Source organism: Cotesia typhae, unplaced genomic scaffold, assembly GCF_013202065.1.
Source record: "Cotesia typhae breed Kobodo isofemale line unplaced genomic scaffold, CoteBio_Ctyphae contig_43, whole genome shotgun sequence".
Taxonomy (NCBI): domain Eukaryota; kingdom Metazoa; phylum Arthropoda; class Insecta; order Hymenoptera; family Braconidae; genus Cotesia; species Cotesia typhae.
The window spans coordinates 347,042-369,133 of record NW_027423752.1 but is presented as its reverse complement, the minus strand read 5'-3'; the positions used below and the strand labels follow the sequence as shown (position 1 = coordinate 369,133).

At 24.4% G+C, this 22,092-nt stretch overlaps 1 protein-coding gene across 4 annotated transcripts; it reads right to left on the bottom strand.

The window, feature by feature from the left end:
* Nucleotides 1–343: 343 nt before the first annotated feature.
* On the bottom strand, nt 344–21,648 carry LOC141528324 (uncharacterized). Of its 4 annotated transcripts, XM_074244325.1 has the most exons (9): nt 21,474–21,648; nt 11,317–11,389; nt 11,178–11,257; nt 9,510–9,744; nt 5,611–5,728; nt 4,720–4,867; nt 4,482–4,644; nt 2,674–4,301; nt 344–1,555 (listed from the first exon to the last, which is right to left on the bottom strand). In XM_074244325.1, exons 1-8 carry the CDS (start codon nt 21,503–21,505, stop codon nt 2,736–2,738), a joined length of 2,415 nt encoding a protein of 804 aa, XP_074100426.1. In that variant the 5' UTR covers nt 21,506–21,648; the 3' UTR covers nt 344–1,555; nt 2,674–2,735. The 4 variants fall into 4 exon arrangements, with proteins under 4 accessions (XP_074100426.1, XP_074100424.1, XP_074100427.1 ...); XM_074244323.1 differs by lacking the exon at nt 21,474–21,648 and having other exon boundaries at nt 11,317–12,108; XM_074244326.1 differs by lacking the exon at nt 21,474–21,648 and having other exon boundaries at nt 3,185–4,301; nt 11,317–12,108.
* Nucleotides 21,649–22,092: the final 444 nt, after the last annotated feature.

Below are 22,092 nucleotides of genomic sequence, written 5' to 3'. Positions count from 1 at the left end.
AAAATAAAATTAATTCAAATCCGTAAAAGTACAAAAAAAAAGTGGCGAATCAGCACCGTGAGATATTTATTTAAATATATCATTTTCCACTAATAATATTTTTTTTTTTTTAATAAAAAAATTTTTTTTGCTATAATTTTTTTCAACAAAGCTAAAATTAAATAAAACATTTGTTAATAACTAAAATATGTGCTTTTTAAAAATACTTTTTTAAAATAATAATAAAAATTAATTAATTAATCGTTTTAATGTATGATTATAATATATATATATATATATATATATATATATATATATATATATATATATATATATATATATATATATATGTTATGTATATACATGAATTATTTTATTATTAAATAATTATTTGATAAAAATGTTAGTTGTGCGTAGAATACAATAATTAGCCACACATCAACATTATTTTCTATTTGTTAATTCATAGCTTAAAAGTATAATTATAATTAATAATTAATAATAATGCAGTTTTTGTGCCGTTATTATTAATAAATATTCATTGAAAAGGGTAAAAATGATTTAAAGTTCATTTTTTTTTGCACAACAGGCACAAGAGAGCATACACTTTACGTACAGCAATTAGTTTATAAAATAACACGATTTTAACACATCTATATGAGTATCTTCATTATTAATTATTGATAATAAATATGTTACTTATAAAAAAAAATTCAATACAGTCTATCTAATCGAAGTTTGTTAATAATTACATGACTAGAGCCTGATTATCTAATTTTTTTCTAGATTCAAATGTCATAGTTTTATTTTTTTAATCTCAATTTAATTCAATAATTATTAATATATCGATATCACAAATATTCATCTTAATCATTACAATTTTACGGATAATAAAAATACTTTATAAAGCAGAAGAACATATCGTTATGTTTATATATTAAATAATGACAACATTCTATAATCTAAAAACAAATTCCTTGGCTTTTAATTGTTTATTTTTTTTTTTAATTTATTTTCATTGCATAATCTTTTTTTTCTTCAATTAATAACGCCATTTATTAAACCGAAAAATATTTATATAAGTATTAGACTTATTAACTATTAAAATTTTAAAAGCAAACTTTAATATAAAATTTATGTAAAAATAAATTCAATCATCAATTTTCATATTAAAAAATTCAAATAAAATTTCTACTTTTCAAAATACTTTCCATAAAAAAAAAAAAAAAAATTATTTTTCTTTTACCTTGCAAAAATTCGATTGAAATAAAAATAATCAATCGAGTAAAGACTATTAAGCTAGACGCTGATTAAGCGTTTTGGCTCTCGTATTAATTCATCTTTTAATGCTGCTAATCACATTGCCTACCGGATGATAATACTATCTGTTAATGACTAATGATTATGATCATGATGATTGATGATGTAATAGAAATTTTAGATGCAAAGGCAATAGCTTTTATTTAGATCCGATTAATCCGTCTTCTTCTTTAATGTGATCAGCAGCAATTAAATTTCATGCTACCTTTTTCTTCGTTGGTTTTTTACTTCGTGGTAAAGTTGCAAAACTTGTTATCTGGAAAATTAAAAAAAAAAGAAACAATCCATTATTATTTATGTCAGTTAATTAAAAAAAAAATTGCTTGTTTTTTATAAATTATAAGCAACACAAATTATGGTAATTATTTACAAGTGGGGTCAAACCTATTTTTGGGGATATCTAAGTAAAAAATTAACATTTTTTTATTTTTTTGTATTTTTATGGTGGGTAATATTTTCAATGAAAATTTAGAAAAATTAATATTTCAATTGTATCTCGTGAACTATTGACATTTTTAAAGATATAAGCTCATCTCGATGTTACACTCATCGAGACCTTTCATTTGAGTACCCACATCAATTTTTCATATATTTTATATATATATATATATATGAAAAATATATCAAAAATGCATGTGGGTACTCAAATGAAAGCTCTTAATCAGTATAACATCGAAATGAGTTTAAATCTTAAAAAATGTCAATAATTAAGAAATTACATTATATCTTGTGATTTATTGACATTTTTTAAGATATAAGCTCATTCTGATGTTACACTCGTCAAGACCTTTCATTTGAGTACCCACATCAATTTTTCATATATTTCATATATTTATATATATTATATATATGTCTATATGAAAAATATATCAAAAATGCATGTGGATACTCAAATGAAAGCTCTTGATGAGTCTAACATCGGGATGAGTTTAAATCTTAAAAAATGTCAATATTTAAGAAAGTACAGTGCAATTTAACAAAAGTCATTATTTAAGAAAGCAAAATTTTATTTCTTCATAGTTTACAATTCACGGCAATCACAGTGGCCGCAAGGTTTCTAGTATTTACGAATTTATTAAAACAAAATTGCAAGTGTCAATAATTGGGTCTTTTACCTTATCAAAAAAATGAAAATTAAAATGGTAAACCCCACTTATAAATAATTCCTCAAATTATTCTCAATATCAAAGACTTTCTACTTTGATTGCAATGGGAACGTCTTTGTCTATTGCACACTTAAAATACACAGTGTTAACATCAAAACAAGCATAATTAAGTGAATTAATTAATTAATGAGAAATAAAAATAATGAATTAATGCAACACATAATATGTTTGTGGTTCACTCTCACTCTCAACAAAGACTCAAACAAACCAAATAATTATTAATTTTCCCACTGAAGAAATCTCTTCATTATTTTTTTTAAAAACCTTTATTTATTTTTTATCAAAATGATTTGGATCATTAATTAATTTATTTTGATCACATTGGTCAAGACTGTCAGTACGAAAATCAATGTAGGTATCAGAAGTGATACTCTGGTCGCCAATCGCAGTTTTAAATAAAATATCTCGGACATCAGGATTATTATTATTCGTACTATCTTGATTATCATTGCTACTATTATTAGCTGCATAATCCTGTGAGCTAACACTGGGCGAACGTGATCTCGAAGATTCAGATCTCAAATTAACTCCTTTAGTATCTTTAGTATCTTTGTCCTTATTGCCAAATAAATTCCGTGGAATTGTTAAAAATCTCGACAAACTTTTCTTTTTTTTATTATTTTTAGAGACAGATGGAGATGAATGACGATGAGAAGTAGTAGGATGAGTAAAAAATACATTTTTTGTGTTATTAACATTGGTGAAGGTCTTTACTGTACCAGTTTTAATAACGAGTGTTGCTTTTAATGCTTGTTCGACATCCGTTTCTTCTTCAGCTGGATCATTATCTGAATTTAATTGACTTTTTGAGGAAGGGACTCTCGGTGCAGGTTTTTTATTGTATTTACCAGCACGATCGCAATCAGAACTGCTTCGCGACACACTTGGTGATGACCGCAGACTGCTTTTTGAATTACCTTTAACTTCCAAGCGTTTGTCTATTTCTTCTTTTGGAGGTAAATTTTCTGCAGGATGAACAATACTTGTCACCGATTCGTGGGCTGTGTTTAAAAGTCTTTTTAATTCTTTAAATTTTTCCTGGCATATTTCGTCTGTTATTTTTGTTATGTCCACGTTTGAAATCGAGGAACCAGGCAATTTTTCTTCAGTAAATGGAGTTGATTTTAAAATTTCATGTGAACTTGATAATTTTTTTAGTTCTTTTGGAATTGATAATCCTGATGAATTATTTTGTAAAAAATTGACGGAAGAATTTTTTTTCAGTTCTTCAGAATTTATCAAGTCATTTTTTTCTATTAATTTTGGCGGATCTTTTGAATCTCCACTGGATAATTTTTTTATTTCTTCTTCAGTAAGTAAATTAATTACTTCTGCAGATTTTGTTGGAATTAATTTTGATAAATTTTCTTCAGAATTTTTTTCTAGATTATTTAATTTTTCAAATTCTACTGAACAAAATTTTGATGAATTTTCTGAACTAGAATTTTTTTTTATTTCTTCTTGATTTTTATCATCAATTTTACAAAAATCTTCAGTGACAGAAAGCTTTTCAATATCTTTAACAGTTTGAAAATCAATACTTTGCTCCTTAAATTCTCTATCAGTTTTTTTATAATCACACTCGACCTCATTAATTTGAAGTCCATTAGCATCATCATTAGCATTAGGATTAACGTTGTCTTGTATTGATCCAGAGAAATTTTTTAAAAATAAATCACCAGAGTTCCTTAAAATTTCATCAAGCCCCGGATAATTTAGCGGTGCATTACCGTGCATTTGTGACAAATACAACATAAGTTGTAGACTTTGGTGAGCGGTAATTACAGACAAAGCTGGTAATTGAGGATCCACTAACTCACACGTGTTTTCTTCATCCTTTGAATACGAGAAATTTGACCATTAATCGGCCAGTAATCCATAAAATAGATTTTTTCAAAAAAAAAAAAAATCATCCGGATAATAAATAATTAATTTTTTTACAGTATGAGTTTTTTATAAAAATTTGTAATTTTGTATTTTTATAATACTTGGGCGTGGGTTTAATTGATTACGAACCTCGGGTAATTTTTTAGCAGTAGATCGAGGCTTTGAAGACCTCGTTCTTGCTCCAACACTCGATGTCCTTAAAAGCGTTTCCGTGTGTGGCGTCATGCGGTGATTTTGAACAGCTTCTCCACTACTGTAACCGCTGGATATGTCGTCTGATGACCGTATATTACTGCAAGAGATAAATAATTAATTTTCTATGTTAAAAAAAAAAAAAAAAAAAAAATAAAAAGAAGAGTATACATACTTTAAACTACTTATGGGTTCTCTAGGCCTAGGTTGTCTTACATCAACGTCAACTTCAGAAAAAAACATATCTACGCGATTACAGCTTGATTGTGTTCTACGTGGGCTGTATCCTCTGCGTCCTGGATTTTCTCTTCGACGAGGTTCTGCTATTATTTTAATGATTTAATTTAATAGTTTTTTTATTTATTAGTTTATATCTTAAAAAATGTTAATAATAAAGAAATTGCGTTTTATTTTGTCTACTAATGATATTTTTAACGTTTTAAGCTCATCCTGATGTTACACTCATCAAGAGCTCTCATTTGAGTACCCACATGCCTTTTTTATATACTTTTCATATATATACACATATATATATATATATATATATATATATATATATATATATATATATATATATATATATATATATATATATATATGTATGAAAAATATATGAAAAATTGATGTGGGTACTCAAATGAAAGGTCTTGATGCGAGTAACATCAGGATGAGCTTATATCTTTAAAAATATCAATAATAAAGAAATGACGTTGTATTTTGTCTACTAATGATATTTTTAACAATATAAGCTCAACCTGATGTTACGCTCATTGAGATTTTTCATTTGAATACCCACACGAATTTTTTTATATATTTTACAAATATGAAAAATATCATATATATAAAATCTTCAATTAAAAAGCTTATGCGATCATTTATTATTGTCGCTTTTTGTTCCTATGGTAACCACTTTGGCAACGGTTCAATATTAATGAACAAAATTCGTTAAAATATTGATTAATTAAATTATCGATAATAAACACGCTGGCAAAAGCGTGCTCGATTTTCTAGTAATATTAATTAGAAATTATTAAATTATTTATGTAATGTAAAGATTTAATTATACCTATCATATCTGTCTCGTCGTGCATCATTGATGTATTTCTATTTTCATCCTCTTTCTCGCTTGTCAGGTCACTCAGACTGTAGCTCTTTTTTAGCTGCTGCACTAACCCACCTCCACCCTGTAAATTGCAAGAATGCAAGAGAGAATTTATGTGGTATAAATAATTTTGTTCTTTTTTACAAAATAAAAAAATAATAAAAAAAAAAAAGCAACAATTTTGCAAATAAAATTATATTAAAAAAAAAAAGTATGATTCTTACCAAAAATAAATGAAAATATTAATAAATTATCAGCCATCACCATGATAATTTTCGGTAAATTATTTTAAGGTTTAATTTTATCTAAAGTCCATTATTTTAATTTTCTATTAATATAATCATTAATCATCACTACTGTTATGCAACCACTGAGATCATTATATTTGCTTCGTTATCATATATCCAGCGTCGTCTAAAGCTGTTTCTTCATTAATTTTAATTTAATTAGTGCTTAATATTTTAGCCGTAAATTTATTATTAATATTGTATTAAAATTATAATATTTATTTATTATGATAAATTAAAATAGCTTAAAGCATGATGATTAAGTAAAACAGTCTTGTAATGTTAAAAAATTTATTTATTTATTGATAGATTATAAGAAAATTATGATACGAGGATCTTTGGATTCAGTTTAATATATATATAAAAAAAATTGCTTATTATTTAGTAACAATCCTCTGTCACTTTTCTCTTGTATGTTATTCACAAAAAAAAAAAAAAAAAACAAATATAATATGTAAATAGAGGTAACAAAAAAAACATTATACTAATGATTATGTTGATTAATTATTCTTATTGATTATCATTGAAGGAAATTGAAATTTTTTTTTTTCTGATAATTTTTGTTTATAAAAAAATTATCTAATTTTTATTAAGAGGTAAAAATTTGGTTGTTAATTACATGTGGGGTCTACTATTTTAATTTTCATTTTTTTGAAAATCTTGATATATATTTTTTTTTGAAAAATATGTAAAAAAATGAATTAAAAAAAAAAAAGTTGACTACCACAATTTTACAAGTTTTCAAAAAGATTTATAAATTTTTTTGAAAATTGTGATGTTCAATTTTTTTTTTAATTCGTTTTTTTTTTTTTTTATAAAATTTTGATATTTTTTTTTAAATACATAAAAAAAATAAACAATTAAAAAAAAAGTTTTACTACCACAATTTTAACAAATTTTACAAATTAAAAAAAAAATTTATAATTTTTTTTGAAAATTGAGATATTCAATTTTTTTTTTTAAATTGTTCGTTTTTTTATGTAATTTAAAATAAATATATACCAAAAACATAAAAAAAAAAAATAAAATAAAAATTTTATCCAAAAACATGAGCCAAAATTTTTTCCAACTTTTGATGGCACAAAAGCTATAAAAATATTAATTTTTTGATATTTTCGATATGACCACCATAAATCCGCTGTACAAACTAACAAAATAAAAAAAATTTTTAAATGTTCATTTTTTACCTTGATATGGTCAAAAATGGGTTTGACTCCACTTGTAAATAATTACCAGTTCTTTAAATTAATTAAAAAAAAGTTTGGTAAATATTTACAAGTGAAATCAACTATTTTAATTTTCATTTTTTTGAAAAATTTCTGTTTGATTTTATTTATATATTTTTTTTTTTTTGAAAAATCCATAAAAAAATGAACAATTAAAAAAAAAATTGATTTTCTCAATTTTAACAAGTTTTATAAATTTTCAAAAAAATTTATAAATTTTTTAGAAAATTGTGATATTCAACTTCTTTTTTTTAAATTGTTCGTTTTTTTTTGTATACTTTAAATACATAAAAAAATATATAAAAAAAAATAAAATACATATTTTATCCAAAAACATAAGAGCCAAAATTTTTTCCAACTTTTGAAGGCAAAAAAGCTATCGAAATCTTTATTTTTTTCTTTCTTGATATTTTTATGAATAATTAAATAATTACCAAAAAATTTCTAAATAATTACCAAAAATTTATTGCTTGTTAAATTTTAATGTAAAAAAAAGTCAATTTCCTTTTTTTTTATATATATATATATATATATATATATATATATATATATATATATATATATATATATATATATATATATGTATTTATCACATTGAGTTATTATAAAACGTGGTATTTCTATCCGTTGGCTTATGATACGTTACACAATTTTGTTACAAATTCATTAATATTAAATGTAATTATTTATAAACTATCAGCTATAAATATTTAAATTAAGACATGACTTAATTATCTAAGACAGTCACTAAATTGAAACATAAAAAAAGAATTACAATTTTTTTTTTTTTTTTTTTTAATTTTTTTTCAGTCTTATTATACACTCACAATGATTTATAGAATTTTTCGAAGGATCTTTTATCAATTTTCTATAATAATATTAACTATTAATTAGCAACTTAATAATTAATCTTGCTTATCAGTATGATTTATGGCGTAATTTTGTTTATCAATATAAAAATGATTGTTGCTAATTAAATTATTTGCTACTCGGCAAATTGCATTAAAGCACATGATTGATACGTTCAACAATTAAGGCAATCGTGGTGGGTGATTATATTGTTGAAAAATAACACACAATTTTAATTAATTATCTAAATGTTTCTTTTACATAAGCCCTGAGTAAAAAAAAACTCTTAATTTTTTTGAAATTACAATTAAAAAAAATTTTATCCAATAAAACTAAATTAACGTAGCAATATTTATTTAAATTTTACATTTTATACCAAAACTATTTATTTTAAATATTAAAACTTTCAAATATTATTTGTAATAAATTTTCTTTAAAAAAATTCCAATACTTTGCAATTTTACTCAAAAGTTTTTACGAACTTTAATTTAAAATTAAAAGCATGAAAGTATTTTAAAGAGAATTAATTTTTTCCAAAAAAAAAATCCTCAGTTATTTTTTTAAAATCAACAGTTTGAATAAAAATATTTTTTTAATAAAAAAAAAAAAATATTTTAATTGCTACGAATAAAAATTTTATAGAGATCTCATATTTTATTTATATAAATAAAAAAAAAAAATTTAGCAACTACAAATCTGCGTCGTCACTGTATTCATCATATTTACGTAGCGAGCTCGTATTTGTTTGATTGGATGAATTTTTTTTACGTCTAGTTGTCCTGCGTAATTTTTTTGGTGATTTTACAGCTGGTATCTTAAACTCATCAACCGAAGATGACGTTTCATCAATGACAAAGTTTGATAAACTGCTCTCGTCATCGCTAATAACTTCAACTTTAATATCCGGTGTTTGTGATTCAAAATCAACAGCCGCATTTAAATTTCCCTGGTGATGCGACTGCTTTTGATGATGTTTGTGGTGATGATGCGGACTTGACCTCTGGGGTGACAATGAATTATCCAAGCTGTTTTTCCGGCTGTCCTTCTCCTTCATTGGTGATTTGTTGCTGGTTAAGCTAGAAATCGGCGAGTCGGTTTGATCGTTAGGTTCGTCTTGATGAACAGAACTCGGAATGGCACTTGGGAAGTTCTTGATTTTTTTAATTTTTGTAATTGTTTTTTTAATTTTAAAGCAATCGTTGATGATGTTAATTGATGTTGATTAATCATTGGATTTTTATTTTTTTTTTTTTATTATTGTTTTACCAGATGATTAGTGCGTGATCATGAAGTTTTTAGCGATGGATAAAAAAAAAAAAAAAATATGAAATAAAATTTTTAAAAAAATTAAAATTGTTAGATGGATAAATAAAAGCGTAAGTGCATTCTAATTTATTTAATTAATTACTCAAAAAATAAAAATAAAATTAATTTATACTTTTTTTTAGTTGGGGGAAAAATTGCTTATGTTTAAAATCAAAGAAGAAATATTTTAACTCACTTTAATTGCCGTTTGCATGAGTACTGTGGTGGCGTAATTGACACCCTTAGTACCAAGATGAAGCACCGCTGTGTAGCCTTGTTCGGTGGCACGTGCCAAAGCGTCATCGATCTCAGCTTCACGGCGTATGAGTGCGGGATGCACGAAACGCCGATAGAGGATACTCGAACCCTTGGTTGCGGGACTCAATAACCAGATCACCAGAATTATTTTGATCTCGTAGTAGAACGGGAACCTATTCAAATAGAAAATATTCTTCAATGATTTTTTTTTAATCCACAGCTTAAAGAATATACGCGTGTTTCAATTTTTGTTTTTCGGGTCATGGCCTAGTTTTGTACATCAAGTTGTCAAGTTTAATTTTTGATATTTAGAATTGATGAAATTTTTAATAAAAAAAATTAATTAGTTTTTTTTTTTAAGTTAATTAAAAATGAAAATTTTCAATAAAAATAAATACTTTTTTTTTTTATAAAAAAAAATTTGAAAAAAAATCTACAAGTAGAAATTTAAAAAAACTTTAAATATTAATTTTTTTCTCTAATTTATTTTTTTGTAAATACTACTCATTTTTTTTATAAAAAAAAAAAAAAAATAATTAAATTATTTAAACAATACATCAAATTGTCAAGTTTACTTTTTAATATTTAGAACCGACGAAATTTTAAATAAAAAAATTTAATTAGTTTTTTTTTTAAGTTAATTAAAAATGAAAAATTATTTTGAAAATTTTTAATAAAAATAAATTTTTTTTTTGATAAAAACAATTTTGAAAAAAAATCTGCAAGTAGAAATTAAAAAAAAATTTTTATGTTAATTTTTTTTCTAATTAATTTTCGGTAAATACTACTCATTTTTTTTATTATTTAAAAAAAAAAAAAAAAACTATTTTAAAACAAACAATTAAATTATTTAAACGACAATAAATCAACCTTAACTCTCTGTAATCTACTAAGTACATACAAAAATATATGAATGAATAAATGATACTTGAATCAATATCTAATTCAATAATGGAGTATTAGCCTCCTGAGTAAATTTACACTAGTTATCAGATTAGTAACTCTTATTATTATTATTATCATCTTTCTCCTTTTTTACTCACACTCTGTCTTACTCATTAGTATTTCATTAATATTGTCATTAAAAATTATAATCCTGAAAATAGTAGCTGACAATTTTTTTTTAGTTTAAAGTAGTAAATAAACAATTAAATCCATGGAAAAAAAATGCGGATAAGGGTAACTACATTTGGAGTACCATTTACTGTAGAATAAAGTATATATTTACTATAGTTTATTTTAGGGTGATTAACACGTGTAGTAAATTCTACTCCTAAACCACGTGTCCTTAACCACGTGTTTTTGCGTGTGAATAAAAAAAATTGATGCGTCGTTTTTAAAATTAATGAAATTAAATGATTATTTAGGAAAAATAAAAAAAATAAAAAAAATTAAGTTAGCCGACATTTAAAAATTTATAAAATTTTTTTTTATTGAAAAAATAATTTTAAAAAATAAAAAAAAATTGCACGTGTAAAAAAATTGAAAAACTGTAAGTGCAATTTTTTTAATTTAATTTAATTATTGAGAAAAAATTAAAAACGTTGGCTAACTTTAATATTATGAAAAAAATTAGATGATTAATTTAAATAAAAAAATATTTTACCAAAAACTGAAGAACACATCAGTAAATGTTTCAGCGCACGTGAACAAGGCAAAAACAATCCAGTACATCATCCATTTTACCTGTAAATAAAAAATAAATAAATAGTAAAATAAAAATAAATAAAAAAAAAAATACTTACATATTCTTTAACGTTCTTCGTTCTCACCGCTTTGTAAGAAGCATAAGCTGGATAAAGCGTGCCGAAGAGTAATCTAAAAATCGGATAGATGAGAAAATATGTAATAGTTTTAGGCACAAAAATGACCATGATAATAATCAAAAAGCCCAAATTGCCGAGTGTCAATTTAATTGACAAATTTTCAATGGAGTATCGTGCCAATGCAATTGATTTACTCGCGATTAAGCGCGTTATACTTGTTTGCATGGTGTTTGGAGATAAAGAATTAACAGACGATGAATTATCTATTTCTGAATTATCGTAGTCAAAATGATCGACTTCACTAACGTCAATAATTGATCTACAATCGTTTTTAGCACTGGTTGATGTGTAAGTTGTCTTGGTTATTCTTTTTTCATTTCCCATTTTTATGGTTATCTTTTCAAATATCACTTCTCAATAATATAGCCTCAATTTAATATATTTTATAGACAAAATATATAATGACTGTCGCTTGTCTTTTATAGGCTATAGTTATTTATAATTTTGTTATTAATCATTTAATTACAATGTTTAAAATGTCTTTGCGGTATGTTAAAGTTTGAATATTTGGCTTTTACTTTCGCTTTAGTTGGCGTGGTACTACTTTTGGCTTTTAAAGATTTTGCTTTGTCCCAGTCACGGTTGCTTCCAGTTCACAACTAGTCTTGCTGGCAGAGTCATCAAGAAACTAAACCTACTGCACGTGCTATTTTAGCAGCAATGACCCCTTCCGGGGTACTTATGTATACACAAATGCCGCTCCCTCACTCACTATTTAAAATATATATATATATATATATATATATATATATATATATATATATATATATATATATATATATATATATATATATATATATATATATATATATATATATATATATATATATATATATATATATACTGTAATTTAATGGATCAAACACACTGCTTTTATTATTTTTTTTTAATTTTTATTACTTTTTAGTTTTCAGAAGAAAAAAGGAAAAATTTTTTATTTGTTACTCTATTTTAAGATAAAAATAATTAAAATTTTTTCAAGTGAGAACTACGCAGCTAACAAAACTCTAAGACTGAGAGACATTAACTGGGATGTTCATACATTTATTTTAAATATAAATGTACATGTAGGTTATACATTAGAGTTACAGGTAATTTGATGATTATTGTCAATGTCGGGTGTTACATTACGCAATTTTATCTGCAGACGTATGTCATGAACAAAAGTCATTATTGTAATTTTTTTTTTAATATTCAGACAAATGAATAATTGTATATAGATAATTGTAACAATTGCAGGTAATTATTATCAATTTTTAATTATTATTATTATTTATGTTTCACAATTTTTTAAAACAAAGTTTTTTAAAAAATTTTGTAAAAGTAACTATAAAATATTTTCCGAAAGTTTTATTATTCTCGTATCTTGTGATCTATTGACATTTTTTACGATACAAGCTCATCCTGATGTTACACTCATCAAGACCTTTCATTTGAGTACCTACATCAATTTTTCATATATTTATATATATTATATATATGTATATATGAAAAATATATCAAAATGCATGTGGGTACTCAAATGAAAGCTCTTGATGAGTGTAACATCGGAATGAGTTTATATTTTTAAAAACGTGAATATTTAAAAATGTACAGTGCAATTTAACAAAAGTTATTATTTAAGAAAGCAAAATTTTATTTATTTACGGTTCATAAGTCACGACAGTCTTATTAAAAAATTGCACTTAGTTTTTTTTTTTTATTTCTACAGGTGTTTTAAAAATTTTTTATTTACAATAATTTTCGGGTAAAAAAAATCTAAAAATTATCAGATTGATAATTTAATAAGACTTTATTCAAAATGATTTATCTATTATTTATAAAATAAATTTATACTGAATGTAACACAGTTTATTATAAATATAAAGTACACAAATAATAAAGTTAATAAATATAGTGATGTATAAATTGGAAAGACTCCAATAAATTGAAGTGAATGACACTTCAATCAGATGTGAAATGTCAACAATACAATATTATTAATTTTTATCCGTATATAATTAAACTAAAACTGTAATAGATCCAAAAGAGATCACAGGCAATTAACAAAAGTCATTATCATTACGTTACAATGTCTAACAGTCATTATTCTTTATTGTGTAATCGTTCGTTCGAGCGTTAAGGACAGATAGTAAATAAATATTAATATAAATACGGGAAAGTAAATTCAAGTGTTAAATTATTTTAAAAATTTATATTTACATTAAATTTATTAAATTAATACATTATTATATTAAATAATAATTTTAATTTATTAATATTATTGTTTTATTATTTTTATAGGCGTTGGAAGATGTCTTATTGATAGAGTATTGACGACAGTAACCCGTTTGAATACTGGAGCATGAAAATTCCTAGAGTACCGTTCAGCAATCGGCACGATAACTGGAACATTACGACGATTGGGTGGTGTGAAACACGTCATCTTAAATTCAGGCTTTATAAATTTAATTTAATGAAAATTAAAGCTTCAGAATTTTAAAGTTGTTTCACTTTAATGATAAACAATTAAATATTTTATTTAATTTCACTTTCTCTTGATAATTCCTTAATGCTTTTCACAATTCTGTCAATTTTTCATGCTCGATTGACTCTTATTCCTCCATTATAATGAAATGATAAATTGTGAACGTTTTTTTATGTCAATCGAGGATTTCTAAATTCTATTCGCACAATTATTGCACTAGAAAATAAATCAAATGTGAATAACTACGATGCCATCGTGCAGGAAAATAGTTATCCGAATTTCTTGACGAACTGGAGCAGACATTAAATTTTTTTTAACAACTATAGTCTTCCCGAATATTTTTAATTGTAAGTAAGTGTAATGTAACGAAGGTAATGGACCACTTGAAGAGATTTAATGCAAGATGTGAGTGAAAATACACTGGATGTGTTTCACGCTGCGTCGCAATGCCAAGACTAAAGGTTGGCTCACTCTTAACGTTCAATTTATATTTAAACTCACGATATGTTTAATGGTAGTAGATGATGATGCTGTATATATATATATATATATATGATTTTTTTTTAATATAGATATAGATACTTTTGAAAGAAAAACGGACAACCGCGTCACGGTTTTCAACGTGGGTGAGCTAGAGTAAAAAAATTAACAAATAATGTTTTTTCTTCAAATAAAAATAATAAATCAAAGAAAAACTCTTCTTTGGAATTTATTATTTTTATAATTTTAGTTTTTTAGAGAAAGAGAACAAAGATGATGAAAATTTTGTGGATATAACGATACGAGTTAAGGTTATTTTCAGAGTTAATCCTTTTTCCTTTTTAGTTTGCTGGTAATGGGGAGTCGAAGAAAAGAGGTCATTGGATTCTCAAACGCGAGAGTTATTTCACTGAATTTTACGCATGACTCGGTGGAAAATCCTCATTTAATTTTTAATCCAAAAAAATTATAAGTATTCTGGGACTGGTACTTGTTAGAATTTTTTTTTTATAAAAATTATAACTTTAGAATTTTGTTTTAACTTTTTTTTTTATAAAATAAAGATTAAACAAAAATATGAAAAAGTTTTCTGATAAAACACTCACTGAAAAAAAAATAACTTCAATCAAGATAAAAAATCTTGTATTAAGAAAAATTTTTCAGTTTAAAAATTTTTTTACTCAAATTAAGAAAAAATTTAGTAACCTTACGGTCACTTTTGTTAAATTGCACTGTAGTTTTTTAACTATTGACGTTTTTAAAGATATAAACTTATCCCTATGTTACACTCATCAAGAGCTTTCATTTGAGTACCCACATGCATTTTTGATATATTTTTCATATATACATATATATAATATATATAAATATATGAAAAATTGATGTGGGTACTTAAATGAAAGGTCTCGATGAATGTAATGTAGAAATGAGCTTATATCTTTAAAAATATCATTTGTTGACAAAATACAATGTCATTTCTTAATTATTGATATTTTTTTAAATATAAACTCATTTCGATGTTATACTCATCAAGAGCTTTCATTTGAGTACCCACATACCTTTTTGATATATTTTTCATATATACATATATATGATATATATATATATATATATATATATATATATATATATATATATATATATATATATATATATATATATATATATATATATATATATATATATAAAATATATGAAAAATTGATGTGGGTACTCAAATGAAAGCTCTTGATGAGTGTAACATCGGGATGAGCTTATATCTTTAAAAATATCAATAGATCACAAGATAAAAGGTCATTTCTTAATTATGGATCTAAAGATAGAGCAAATCACCCATAAAAACCCATTTTATCATATAAATACACTTGCCAAAAAATTTTGCTTATTCTCTTAATAATATAGATTAATTTCTTAAGAATCATTTACTCAATTCAAGTAAATTTTTTTTTCAACGCACGTATAAAAATTATTCTTTTCTTTCTCTTTCTTATTTAATCGATGCATGAAGAGGGTCATCACTCTTGTCGGGGGTCACCGCACGCATACGTTGTTAAATATATAATTCTGCTCTGTTGATCTTTGCACTGGTACAAGCAAAGCTAAATGCATTTTTCATCAGTTTACCATTTCACATTTCACTTGGTCAAAAAATATAAATATAAATTACTTGAACGAAGAACAAAGAAAAGTTAAAAGTAATGTTGAATGAATAATAATATAATGAAATTGGGGTTATCGAGAGCGCAAAAGTTAATACATATATATATTTGTGTTTTAACTTCGCTTTTAACATCGCGTGATTTATCATTGATGTTTAGAAGGATGTCGTGACTTTCCTCATTCATGTCGAGATCTCTCGTAACCTGTCCTCTCTTCTATTCCATCCTTTTTCATTTAATACACTTTACTTTACTTTTACAATCCTACTCACGATGGAGTATGACTTAAGGTCATTGAACTATATATATTTTCGTTTTTAAAACATTGACAGTAAACTCTGCTTCATAACTTTTGTAATTGCTATCCACTTGGTGGTTGAATACACTGTTGTATCTTTCAATTAATATACAGTAGACACTAACCATATGTACGATTATTTATTTATAATCTTTTCAAACTCTTAATAAAAAAAAAAAAATAAATAAAGTTTTTAAAAAAATTATTTTGCATTATTAATAAAATAAAATTAATAAAACCATCACTGTGACATTTTGAAGTTTGTTTAATTCACCCAATAATTTAACGCAATTATTATTCAACATTCAAAATTATAAAGTCAATAACGGACTTATATAAAACTATCAAAGTGTCAGTTTATACATTTGAAAACAAAATTTAACTTACAAAAATATTTTAATTTATATAGATACATATATTTATAACTGCCAGGAAATGATACTCATTGTAAGTATCGATTTATTGCAAAGAATTCAGTGTCGTTTTAAAATATTGTTTAATATACAAGTGCATGTACGTTTAATTATATACGTATATCAAAATGGTTATCGGATTCGAATGATGATCGTATTAATTATTGATTTTTAGGTATTTATAGATGAGCGTTAATTGGTCTCTACTGTACAGATTACGATGAAATTGATACAAATCAGCTTAAAATAAATCTTTAATTATCACTTTTGCTTTATTTTAATTTTTATCTTTTTTATTATTTAAGATCTATCATTAAAGACTGACACTAAAAAAATCTATTTAAAATTTTGATTTATTATGTAATCAATTCATTTTGTATTTGAATATTTAAATTGATAAATTGAATAATATTAATACTAAAAATGTTTCAAATATTAAGTTTTTAAATTAAAAACATGTGTATTGTTTATTTTTCAATTAATTTGAAGCTTTAAGCTCCAAATTTTATTTATTAAAAATTGAGATAATTTTTACGACATACTTAAATAATAAATAAACAAAATAATTTTCACTAAATTTCTTGACACTAAAATAATTCACTAAGATTTTTTTCTTTTTTTTTTTTTTTAATTCTGAAAATAGAAAGTAATATTTTTTAAAATGTTTTTGATTATATTTTTAGCCAATTCATGGATATTCTTAAAATCAATTTTTTTTTTTTTTTTTTTTTTTTCCCATGAAAATCAACGTTCTAATGGATTGAAAAATTTTAATCACTAGATAATGATCGGCTGAGTATTTAAAACGATATTTGACATTTATTCAAAAGATTGTAAGCGCTCCATTACAGACACATTAAAAATGAGTATCAAATAGAGAGAAAAAGTAAAATAGTATAGCTCCTTGAAAGAATGACAAGGGGTGGATAATACAATATAAGACAACTCTGTTTCTCGTTCAGTTTTTACCCTTGTTGCCAGCCGGGCATCGATCCAACAAGTGAACAGAAATGCACCAACTTATTCGTGTCATTACTAGTACAGCTCAGGAGCTCTTCGAAACTGGGAATGAACGGTAAAATCATCTTGCTCTTATTCACGATAATATAAAATATCCTGAATAACAAAAAATACAAGAATAAAAACTAGCAACCTTGCAGTTAACTACAAATAAATAAAATTTTGCATTATTAAATAATGACTTTTGTTAAATTGCTCTGTGCTTTCTTGAATATTGACGTTGTTAAAAATATAAGCTCATCCTGAGGTTACACTCATCAAAAGCTTTCATTTGAGTACCTACATGCCTTTTTGATATATTTTTCATATATTTATATATATAATATATATAAATATATGAAAAATGATGTGGGTACTTAAATGAAAGGTCTCAATGAGTGTAATGTTGAGATGAGCTTATATCTTTAAAAATGTTAATAGTTCACAAGATACAAATTTATTCCTAACTATTGACATTTTTTAAAATATAAGCTCATCCTGATATTACACTTATCAAGAGCTTTCATTTGAGTACCTACATGCATTTTGATATATTTTTCATATATACATATATATAATATATATAAATATATAAAATATATAAAAATTGATGTGGGTACTCAAATGAAAGGTCTCGATGAGTGTAACATCGGAATGAGCTTATATCTTTAATAATGTCCATAGTTCACAAAATACAAGGTCATTTCTTAATTATGTATCTATAGATAGAGCATTTTCGAATTCAGCCTAAGTACTTATCATAATAAATTGACTATCAGTGAAAATGATAGAAAACCTTGAAATTCAAGTCAAGAACATTGCAATGACACCAAGCTTTACCAAAAAAACCGATTTTATCATATGACTATCCTAGAAACAAAATTTTTCTTATTCTCTTAATAATATAGATTAGTTTAAAAATTCAACTAAATTATTCATCATTTACCGTAAATCCATTGATAAAAATATCAAGTATCATTTACATTTAAAATTAACATTCGGATGAGTAATTAGTGATGAGTAATGATTGAAATAAAGAGTAAATAACGTTAAAAATCGAGCAAATACTATTGAGTTGCCTCGGTTTTGTTTTACGTTCTACTTCTGGCTCCCGGCGCTCGTCAATCTATACGCTCTATTCGCTGTTACTGTATTTAATTCCATTTTAACGTATATGTGAGTCACATAACAGAGCCCGGCCAAGGCTGGGTCAAGAAAAACGCAAGTCAAAGAGTTGGAGTTGGATTACCGACTCGGAGATAAGAAAGAGCGAGATAGATAACAAACACATGAAGAAAGAAGCTTTAAATGAGTGCAGCAACCCGTACCAACTTTAATTCAATCCACAACTCAGCTGTACGCATGTGACGTACGATCAGCTGACGATAATATACCCAGTCACTTATCTACTGATTAAAATTACAATAAATATGTAAAAATACATAACGTGTTATTAACCAGCTCATTGTTTAATATACTTCCGTCTTATTTTGTTTATAAACACTTGTGTTTTTAAAAAAAATAAATTTTTTTTTATTATTAATAAAAATAACAATATTATTATTTTTTAATATTTAAATATAATTTTATCTGTATTTTTATTATTAATAAAAAAAAAGTTAAAACCTGGTCATCACCTTATAAGTAACAGCCATCAAGTACTCAATCCATTTTTGGTAACTTTCGAAAAACGTAAGCCAAACATTCACCTTCTTCTCAATGATTATACACCACAACATATTCTCATTTTATTTAACATGTATAATTATAATACTGAAGTTAGCCGACGCTTTCAATTTTTTTTTCTTATTAAATTAGAACTAAAAAATATTTTTAGAAAATTGCATTTATAATTTTTCAAGTTTTTTTACAAATAAAAATTTATTTTTATTTTTTTGTAATAATTTTTTCAAGAAAAAAAATCTCTGAAAATTTTTAAATGTTGGCTAACTTAATTTTCTTTGTGTAATTACAATTACACATACATCAACATGATTCGCTACTTGAACTCCGAGTGGTCGGCACTAGCCCTGTTATTTTTAGCTATTCGGACTCTAGCTCGTATTAAACAGAATTACTATACCAGGCAATAAAACTATCTAAAATAATCCAACTCCAAATATAAATTAAAACATTATCTATACGAATTATCAAAATTAAGTTAGCAGACATCTTAAATTTTTTAGAGCTTTTTTTTATTGAAAAATTGTTATAAAAAAATTAGAAAAAAATTTTCATTTGTAAAAACCGTGAAAAACTCTCAGTGAAATTTTTTAAAAATATTTTTTTGTCGAATTATGAAAATTAAAATGAAAATCAATTTAACAGATAATAATTCATTTAAAAAATTTTTTTGGCAAATAAATTATGGCAAAAAAAAATAAGAATAAAAAATTGACATCTAGAAAATTAAAAAATTAAAAAATGAAATTTTTCAGAATTAATTTTTTGGAGCAAATTTATTTAATAAAAAAAATAAAACAATTATAAGAGTGACAGCTAACTTTAATGTCATAAATTAAATTAGCCGACATCGAAAAATTTTTAGAACTTTTTTTTATTGAAAAAATTATTGCAAAAAGTAAAAAAATTTCATTTGTAAGAAATTTGAAAAACTTTCAATGAAATTTTTAAAAATATTTTTTGTTTTAATTTAATTATTGAAAAAAATAAAAAAATTAAAAACGTCGGCCCTTTAATATTATATACGAATTACTAGTAATTAAATAATTTATGATTTAGCGCATTGCGCATTAAAATTACATTTAAAACATGAATAGCGTCTTTATGTTTTGATTTTGCAATTAAATCAAGGCTTAAGCTCAATATCGTGGCAATAGCTCAACTCTTTTGATCAAGACTCAAGACTTTACCTAAAGAAGAATATAAAATAAAACGATATCCAACATTCACTATCGCAATAATTGCAAGTTGTGTAAAAAATAAAAAATAATACTTCTAGTCTCTATTATTATCGTTATTGTTGTTATTTTATAATCAGCGATGCGCATTTGAACTCATTGCACTTTCACTCAAGTAAACGTAATCTGTCTAGACAAAATTTTATATATGGATTTATTTTAAAAAAAATATCCAGTCATCCAGGGTGCTTGTGGATTTAATTTTTCATTCGATAAATAAGTATATTATCTACTGCTTTATCTATAGTATTTTATTGTGGTGTCTCTCGGGTTATAGCTAAAAGGACAAAGGAAAATTCTAAAAATAGAACAGAGTAGGTTTTTAAAAATTAAATTTGCCAGCTGACTGGTTTTATTATCACTTTTTTACCAATTATTTTATAAATTATTTATTGTAAATATTAATCACAATAAATTTATTAGAAATAAAAAAATTCACTTGCACAACACTGACAAAGACTTGAAAAATAATGGAGTAAATTTATGATATTAAAGTTATCTGTCCCTTGATAATTTTTTTATTTTATTTAACAAAAAAATTTGTTGCGAAAAATTATTTTTAAAAAATTGCATTTTTAATTTATTAAAATTTTTAAATGTCCATTTTTTTTTCATCTTTTTAATGCAATAATTTATTTATTAAATATCTGCTAAATTAATTTTTATAGTAAATTTTTTTGATGTTTGATAAAACTTATAATAAAGTAGCGAATTATTAAAAATAGCGGAGCTACAATAAATAATAAATAAATGGTAAAGAGTTTTATAAAAATTAAATGACACTTTTGTTACGTGGGCATTGTTGGGCTTTTTAGATAATTATTTAAAAGTAATACTCACATGACAAGACGAGATACTATTGATGATATCATTATTAACTCTATAATTAAAATATAAGATGTAATAAAAATTAAAATCACGTAATTATAATAATAAATTGAGCGAATTAAGTCTATCAACGAATTCAACACTGATGTTCACTCGTCGGCCATATTGAACTACTGGTTAGCTGCTTAGAACGTTAGAGCGCTACTGCTGCATTGTACATATACACACATAAAGTATATAACATATATATATATATATATATATATATATATATATGTATATACGTCCTTTACGTCACGCCGTGTTTTCATCACGTGATCCGCCATCTTCCGCTAAATCGTATTCATAAAAACGCGCCATCTTATGCCATTTCAAATTCAAATTTATTTTCGCGCGCTTTCTTTGTGCGGTAAAAATTCTTTTTTTCTAATTTTTTTTTGCGTAGTTAATTAAAGTATTAATTTTATTTAAATGTAGTAAAGCCAGATTAATAAAAATTTATATGGTTAATTGCAACAATTGAGTTTTTCGTTTACTTAAATTCAGACGAGTATCGATCAGCGTCAAAGTCAGAGGTGAGTGCCCCCGGTTGAAATCTCTAGCTTGAAATGTAATCGACGTAGGTACTAAT

Bases quoted from the DNA above. Each gene is read 5' to 3' on its own strand.
- LOC141528324 (XM_074244323.1), bottom strand. From the start codon at position 11,721: ATGGGAAATGAAAAAAGAATAACCAAGACAACTTACACATCAACCAGT. The intron at 9,745-11,177 runs GTAAAATATTTT...CTATTTGAATAG, and splicing joins GATGTGTTCTTCAGTTTTTG to GTTCCCGTTCTACTACGAGA. The intron at 4,645-4,719 runs GTATGTATACTC...TATCTCTTGCAG, and splicing joins GAACCCATAAGTAGTTTAAA to TAATATACGGTCATCAGACG.